Genomic DNA, 8,364 nt, shown 5'->3' on the forward strand with positions numbered 1-8,364 from the left:
CCTAAATTTTTTTGGGGCTCTTTTTACCCCCATTTCCAAAAATTCCCTCCTTTTGTTTTGGGGGTTTTAAAAAAAAATTTTTTTTTTTTTTTTCCAAGACACCACCCCCTTTTTTTTTTTAAAAAAAAAATTTTCCCCCCCCCCCCCCCCCCCCCCCCCCCCGCACCCGATGTCTTCTTGAAGGGGAAAGAACTGGAAAGAAAGGAAGGAGAACCCAGGTCGTTTGTTAAAGTTTATTCCTTAGGCTACAATGTGATTTTTGTATCACGTGGAGGAAATGTCAACAGACTTGAGGACGGTTTTACTGTCTAAGTCTGGTGCTCAGGGCTCTTCTTGCTTTCTGACCCGGAAGCTGCTGGCTTGCCTTTGCTTGGCAGGAAGGTGGATAGCACAGTTAGGGTTTCACCTTAATGACCTGTCCATCCCATCATGTTTTGTGGAGTTCTTTGTAAATCACTTTGATTTTAGGGTTTCATCTGCCATCTGGAAACTAGTGACCAGTTTTTAAAATTAGGCCGTTATCTTGTGAATTTTACGAGGACCTGTGAAATGTGGTTTATGTTACATTAGTCACAAATGTGACAGTACCTTTGAGAGAACATTTTAATGTTTCGGATGTAGGCCTATTTATTGCAGACTCCCGTTACTTCCCACTCCTGGGATGAAGCTAGCTGGGCTAAGAGAGCAATTCTTGTCATCACTACCCACCACTGATTACTAAGGACGTAAAATAGCATGTGTGTGTGGTGTGTGTGTGTGTGTGGCGATTATTATTATTATTTTAATATTTTTATTGATTTCAGAGAGGAAGAGAGTCTCATTAAAGTGCTAAAGCCTTCGGGCTGGGGAAGGGTGGGGCTGGTGCCTCGGGAGAGAGAGACAGAAACATCATTGATGAGAGTGAATCATTGATCGGCTGCCTCCTGCACGCCCTACACAGGGGATCAAGCCCGCAACCTGGGCATGTGCCCTTGACTGGAATCGAACCCGGGACCCTTCAGTTCGAAGGCCGATGCTCTATCCACTGAGCCAACCCGGCTAGGGCATGATTATTCTTATCAGAACTTTATGATATTGCTGAGATGATGCCATTTTCCAGATGAGGAACTCAAGACTCAGGGAAATTAAGTCCAAGATCACAGAGCTTGAATGTGGCCGAGCTGGGACTTGAACCCTTGGCCTGATTCACAGTTCTTTCCTCTCTGCCATCCATGCCCTCATCATCTCTGTAACAGGGCTCTTTATAAAGGAGAGAACTAAGAAAGGCATGAAGTTTTGTTATAGGATACTTGTCATCCTGGGCCCCCCACCGCATAGCGTAGGCCTTGCATAACCTGGTAATGAGGCGGGTGGAGAGGCAGCAGCTCACTCTTGCTCTCTGAGCTGCTGGGACTTGCAGAGAGGCTGCTCCGTGGCTTAGGGGACCAGCCGTAGCTTTCTGAGGGAGGGCAGGGGTCCGGGCGGGAAGCCTTGCTGGAGCGCAGCAAAGCAGAGTGGAGAGAACACAGCTCCTGGAGCCAGGCGGACCAGCGCCGTCTCCCGTGGGCAGGCCTCACTGTGCGCACCAGTAAAGTCAGGGGAATGGCACCGGCTGACAGGATGATCCGGAGGGTTGGAATTCAGTGAGATGAGGGGCCTGAGCCCTCTAACAGACACAGAACCTTTAACTGTGGTTAGTTGCAGTTGCAAAGGGACTAAATCTTTCTCTTCCCACAACCTTCCCCTGCAGACACGTGATGGACACATCCTTCTGCTTATGATTTTGTGTGTAGGCTTTCATGCCAGCGTGAGAAACCTAAATTTATCTTTTTTAAAAACCTATTCTTCCTGCCCAATTTCCCATTGCCTCCAGGTTCTCTTTTCTGAGTTTAGATGAAAGGCTGGAAGGACATTGGGTATCGGTGTCCGTCTATAGCAGCCGTGGGCAAACTACAGCCCGTGGGCCGGATCTGGCCCGTTTGAAATGAATAAAACTAAAAAAAGAAAAAGACCGTACCCTTTTATGTAATGATGTTTACTTTGAATTTATATTAGTTCACACAAACACTCCACCCATGCTTTTGTTCCGGCCCTCCGGTCCAGTTTAAGAACCCATTGTGGCCCTCCAGTCAAAAAGTTTGCCCACCCCTGGTCTATAGAATCCAGCCAGGCTCGCCGCATGCCGCCTCCACGGTTGGAGGGATGGCCATGGCGGAGGTTGGGTTTGGCGTTTGTCTCACTCTGTTGCGACGGGCTGTCTTCTCCTGGAGCCTCGGCCTTCCGTGAGGACAAAAGGCTTCTTAACCTCGGAGGCCCGGCGAGCTCCCAGCGCCCAGGACGCTGGCAGGGGGAGAGGGCTGCCACCTGCAAAGGAGCTCAGCGCTCGTGTTCTTTGTTCTCTTTTGGCAGAACCAGCTTCTTGCGAAAGGACTGCTGTTTGTGGAGGAGAAGATTAAGCTGTGCGAAGGCAAGTATGAGGCTGCCCTCGCAGAGCGGGGTTCCCCGGACTCGGGCTTTGATGTTTGGGCAGCCCAGGCGCTTCTGTCCAAATGCGGCCGGCCCCACGCGAGGGATTCACCCCGGCCGCTGCCTCTCCGGCGAGGCGGCAGCATTTCCATCTGAGTCAGCCTCTCGTGCCACGGCAGCTGCCACTGTGCTTCGAAAAGGGAAGTGGAACCGGGAGGTCGCTTTGCAGACCTCGTGTAAGGGGGGTTTTCACGGGGTGTGTGCAGCGGTCCCCTGTGATGGGATGAGTTACACGGTAGGTTCGGTTATGCTGTTCTCTCTCGTCTGATCCAGGCTATTTCCTATTGGCCTCTGTCCTGTTTCTTGTCATGAGTGACCAGGGACCTATCCACTAGGGCAGGGGTCCTCAAACTACGGCCCGCGGGCCACATGCAAATACAAATATTGTATTTGTTCCCGTTTTGTTTTTTTACCTCAAAATAAGATATGTGCTGTGTGCATAGGAATTTGTTCATAGTTTTTTTTTGTTTGTTTGTTTGTTTTTTTTTTTAAATATATTTTATTGATTTCTTACAGAGAGGAAGGGAGAGAGATAGAGAGTTAGAAACATCGATGAGAGAGAAACATCGATCAGCTGCCTCCTGCACATCTCCTACTGGGGATATGCCCGCAACCAAGGTAGCAACCAAGGTACATGCCCTTGACCGGAATCGAACCTGGGACCTTTCGGTCCGCAGGCCGACGCTCTATCCACTGAGCCAAACCGGTTTCGGCTAGTTTTTTTTTTTAAACTATAGTCCGGCCCTCCAACGGTCTGAGGGACAGTGAACTGGCCCCCTGTTTAAAAAGTTTGAGGACCCCTGCACTAAGGAAACGTTAGGCTAAGCAGACAGCCACTTCAGGGTGTCTCGTTTGATAGGCAAAGGAATGTTTTCTGGCTGTAAAAGATGTTTAGAGCCCATTGGACAAGACAGAATGGGATTGGAAGGTGGGTCCAAAGGCAAGAATCACCAACCCCTGGGACTAGCTCCACCTGGGACTACGTCAGCTCCCACCGGCGAGGATCCTGATCTCGGCTGCCCCTGCGTTCGTGGGTGACGCTTGGCAAGTTTCTAGTTTCTCTGAGCCTTGGTTTTTAGTGTCTTTAACATGATAAAATGGGGGTCGGGATGGTAGGGAGGATCAAGGGCATCACCAGCGCAGCACCATACCCAGCACACAGTAGGTACACAAACTGGTTCCTCCTTCTTTTGTTTGTCCTGCTCTAGCCTGAGTCCTCAGGCTATAGGACAGACTTACTTCTAGACCCAGACTTACCAGGCATTAGGTCACCCCTTTTTCTCCCATTCCCTGGGAAAGAGACTGGCGTCCAGGGAAGTGACTCCCAGTCAGGCAAGGCAGGAAGAGAAATGCGGAGCCGGCAGGGCAGAGGGCGTTGTCTGGCACACAGTGAGTGCTCACCAGCCTGCGAAGATCTGAGATTAGACACTCGCCTCTCTCTCTCTCTCTCTCTCTCTCTCTCTCTCTCTCTCTCTCTCTCTCTCTCTCAGAGCTGCCTGAACCTGTGGCCTTGTTTCCCTTGCATCCATCTATGCTGAGACTCCTCACACTAACAAATACCCACCAACCCGAGGCCTTGCTTATAGCGACTGGCTCTGATGAGCACTTAGTGGGCCTTTTGCATTTTGGTGGCAGGCCAGGACACGTGTGCGGAAGGTGGCAGGCCAGGACACGTGTGTGGAAGGTGGCAGGCTAGGGAAGAAGGAAACAGAAGCATGGTCTCTGGGCACATTATTTGTCTGGAAGTCATGTGGGGAATTTTTACAAGCTCTTGCAAATATGGACAAATACCAGCTCTATGAAAAGGACGCTGAGCAAAACCAGAGATCTGAGTGCCCTTAAAAAGGAAAGGGGACCCTGGCCGGTGTGGCTCAGTGGATGGAGCGGTGGCCTGCGGACTGAAAGGTCCCGGGTTCGATTCTGGTCAAGGGCACATGCCCGGGTTGCGGGCTCGATCCCTAGTGAGGGGCGTGCAGGAGGCAGCCTATCAGTGCTTCTCTCTCATCATTGATGTTTCTATCTCCCTCTCCCTTCCTCTCTAAAACCAATAAAAATATATTTTTTAAAAAAGGAAAGGGGAATGTCTCTCGCCCAAGTGGTACTCAACAGATGCATCCAGAGTGAAGCCTCAGAATGGAGCTAGACGGGTGAGCAGGTCATCCAGGCTTCTGGGCCGCGGCCCCACCGTGGGCTGGCGAGTTCGGGGCCCGGGGGGTCTCTCTGTGGCCCCCTGGTCCCGGGTCTGGGTGACAGGGTCCTCTCTGCACAGCGGAGGGGCCTGAGGGGAACCGTTAAGGGTTTCATCCCTTCATCCAGAACGTCTCTGCTCTATGTTATGCATGACGGCTCCAAGCAAGATTTCGTTTAGGGAAGAGGACTCTCTTGCTCTGAAATAGAGTTTGGAAAAGACTGAGAGGACCCTTCCTATCGCTGAACAGACTGCACTTCATTGACCTTTTTGCTAATATACATCCACACCGCCTTCTGGCCGCAGAAAGGGCAGAGGCGTTCTGTCGAGGGATGTGCCATGTGACTCGCAGCCTCCCTCCTGAGCTTTAGTGACCTTGACTTGGAAGACGTTTCCCGTACCTATCCTCCGGACCTCTGGTGATCTAAACTCTCATGGTGCATTCCAGGAGAGTTTTCTAAGAGAGTCATCTAGAACCTTCCATCCAGGGAGGACTTGGCAGGGAGCTAAGTCCTTGACGTGGGGGCTGTTTCTGGAGGTGACGCCACCTCCTTCCTTGAACTCTTGCTTCCCCGGGGCTACCGTGTGTCTGTCTGAGGTTGTTTTCTGAACACGTTCCAAAGCCTCCATTCCTCTCCGGAGTCTGCAGCCAGCAATTAGGCCCAGGCTCCCGGGACAGGCGCCTTCCGGCTGCGGGGCTGAGGGATGGCCTCACGTGCCCACGAGCGTTCCGTCTGGGTGGGGAAGGGGAGCAGACAGGCGCCGGCAGGTCCGGCATCGACCTGCAGGATTCACCTCCCTTCCTTCAGGGCAGGGGGGCCTCTGCTTGTCTGTACTGAAGGCTTAGCCTAAGGCAGTGATGGCGAACCTTTTGAGCTCGGCGTGTCAGCATTTTGAAAGACCCTAACTTAACTCTGGTGCCGTGTCACATATAGAAATTTTTTGATCTTTGCAACCATAGTAAAACAAAGACTTATATTTTTGATATTTATTTTATATATTTAAATGCCATTTAACAAAGAAAAATCAACCAAAAAAATGGTTCGTGTGTCACCTCTGACACGCGTGTCATAGGTTCGCCATCACTGGCCTAAGGGCTGTCAGTGAGGAGCTAGAACAGCCTCTTCTCCTTGGAGGCACATTCATCTGGGTGTGGGGGTTCACCTTGGTTTTAGGTTCCGGGCTGACTCGTTCCTGCAGAGAACTAGCATAGCCTGCATTTGAAAAGAGGATGCTGATGGACTGAGTCAAACATGTATTGATTATCTTCTATCCACCAGGTTCTCTCCTAGGTGCTGGGGACACAGGGGTGCACAAAACCGTCCTAGGATTACAGGCCCTTGTGGCACTCATGGCCTGGTAGTGGAGACAGATATTAATCCAATCATCACCAAATGTAAAACTGCAGCTAGGCTAGTACTAAGAATATCGTGCCATCCATAGTAGGAGGATTTGACCACTTTCCTGTGGTCCAGGGCACATGCCTGGGTTGCGGGCTCGATCCCTAGTAAGGGACGTGCAGGAGGCAGCCTATCAGTGCTTCTCTCTCATCATTGATGTTTCTATCTCCCCCTCCCTCCCTCTCTGAAATCAATAAAAATATATGTTGGAGCAGAAACTACAAAGATAAACAGATGTAGGTTAGGCAGAGAGTGGAGGGAAAGACAGTCTGGGCAAAGGGACTGGCCCCTGCAAAGGCCCTGAGGCACGAGGAAACCTGGTGAGTGGGAGGGGCTGAAATAAAACCCACAGAGTGAGGGCTAGAGGCTGAGGGGAATATAGAAGACGATGATGACACAGCGGGAAACAAACTCCCCCTGGCCAAGAGGCCCACATTATGGAGGTTTTCTTTAAGCAAAGGAGAGTGTTGGAAGAATCATGAAGTCCTGTTCTATCCTGTCCCATATCTGGGTTAAATGGTAACCTCCCTCCACTCACCAGCCCTAGTGTTTGCAAAAAAAAAACAACAAACCACAACCGCCTGGCTGGCATGGCTCGTGGTTGAGCATCGACCTATGAACCAGGAGGTCAGGGTTCGATTCCCGGTCAGGGCATCTGTCCAGGTTGCAGGCTTGATCCCCAGTAGGGGTGCATGCAGGAGGCAGCCGATCGATGATGTTTCTCTCTCACCGATGTTTCTATCTCTCCATCCCTCTCCCTTCCTCTCTCTCTGAAAATCAATAAAAGCATATAAAAACAACAACAAAAACAACCCCACAACCCTGTACACTTAACACTTGCCATTCATTCATTCATTCATTCATTCATTCATTCATTCATTCATTCCAAGTTGTCTAGAAATTGATTTATCATGCTAAGCACTAGAAATATAGTGGTGAGCAGGACAGAAGAAGCCCAGGCACTCACTCCCATCCTGGTGGAGTCAGAGAAGTAAAACAAGCATAAGCGATCCCAACAGAGTGTAATTAGCGCTGTGCCAGGGAAAGGGGAGGGCGCTAGGGGTTTGCATTTTCTCCTGCTTACATCTCACACTGACCTTTCCAGATCTGCATGCCTTTGGCCCTGCTAGCCGCCGGTCATGCCCTTGCTCTGTTCTCTCTCCCAGCCACTACTTTTATTGTCCATTAAACTAATAGATGGAACGTACTACATGGAGCTCTGTATCAGTTCAGTGCAACTGGCGGTGTTGGGCCAAACGCAGCTCTCGGTGTCTAATCTTGGTTGACCCAGTTTCTCTGCCTCAGATGAGCAAAGACAGTGCCCAATCAGCTCTGTTATCTGGGTCATTAAACAGCAGCCACCGTGCAGGCCCCTCTCAGCCTCGCCGCCCGCCTTTCCGGCAGGTGCAAAGTTCCTCACACAGCCTTCCGGTGGCACTGGGTGACCCCTGTCATCTAGCCGGGGGGTGGTGCATGGCCACGGCTCAGGCTCCCTGATCCCAGGGGTGAGAGTAGGCCCTGCCTCGGGATACGGGTCCTGTGTCCCACAAGTGACCGAAATGCTGCAAAGCAGTGGGTGGAGGTGACAGTTTCTCGGCCCTCTTTCCACCTCCCTCAACTGACAGCTCAAATCCAGAATAAAAAGCCATTGTCTTAGCGATCAAAAAACAACAACCAAAGCAATATATAAGCGAGGACAGGGTTTGCCCTGTTTATGTTGCTCAAGAGCACGGTTCTGGAATCCCGACTCTGCCTTTTTGCTGTGTGACTTTGAGCCAGGTACTTGACCTCTCTGAGCCTGTATCATAGGGTAATAGAGTCTACTTATGAGATGTCTCATGGATGAGTAATTTAGCACAGGGACTGATAATGTTGTAACCTCATGATAATAACAATTGTTATATGATTTTCAATATTCAGCTCCCTCTTCTGGGTTCGGGCCAGAAGGCATATTTGCATATTTCCAGTTGAGTCTTTCCATCCAACCCCGTGGTTACTGTAGTAACACCTTACAGATCAAATGTAGGTGAGGGGCCTTCGTCCCCTGCGCCCCCCTCTCCTCATGCTCCAATGGATGGAACTGTCTTCTGGCCTTTCCTGCAAGTAATGACAAGTTCTTTTCTTTCTTCCCCCTCCACGTCTTCTCGCCCCCGTGTAGGTGAAAATCGCAATGACAAGTTCTTTTCTTTCTTCCCCCTCCTTCTCGCCTCATGTAGGAGAAAATCTCTTTGATGATTCTGCCTGAATTCTGCGACCACTTCTTCACTGAGA

At 50.5% G+C, this 8,364-nt stretch overlaps 1 protein-coding gene across 1 annotated transcript in view; it reads left to right on the forward strand.

Annotated features, from left to right (window-relative positions):
• Positions 1–8,364, forward strand: part of PRR5L (proline rich 5 like) — a 68,825-nt gene that overhangs the window by 46,797 nt on the left and 13,664 nt on the right. Inside the window, exons 5-7 of the mRNA XM_014465338.2 lie at positions 2,389–2,450; positions 3,371–3,374; positions 8,313–8,364. Of these exons, the coding sequence (XP_014320824.1) occupies positions 2,389–2,450; positions 3,371–3,374; positions 8,313–8,364 (118 nt within the window). The remainder of the gene's footprint in view (positions 1–2,388; positions 2,451–3,370; positions 3,375–8,312) is intronic.

This window comes from Myotis lucifugus, unplaced genomic scaffold, assembly GCF_000147115.1.
Source record: "Myotis lucifugus unplaced genomic scaffold, Myoluc2.0 scaffold_288, whole genome shotgun sequence".
In the NCBI taxonomy this organism is placed as follows: Eukaryota; Metazoa; Chordata; class Mammalia; order Chiroptera; family Vespertilionidae; genus Myotis; species Myotis lucifugus.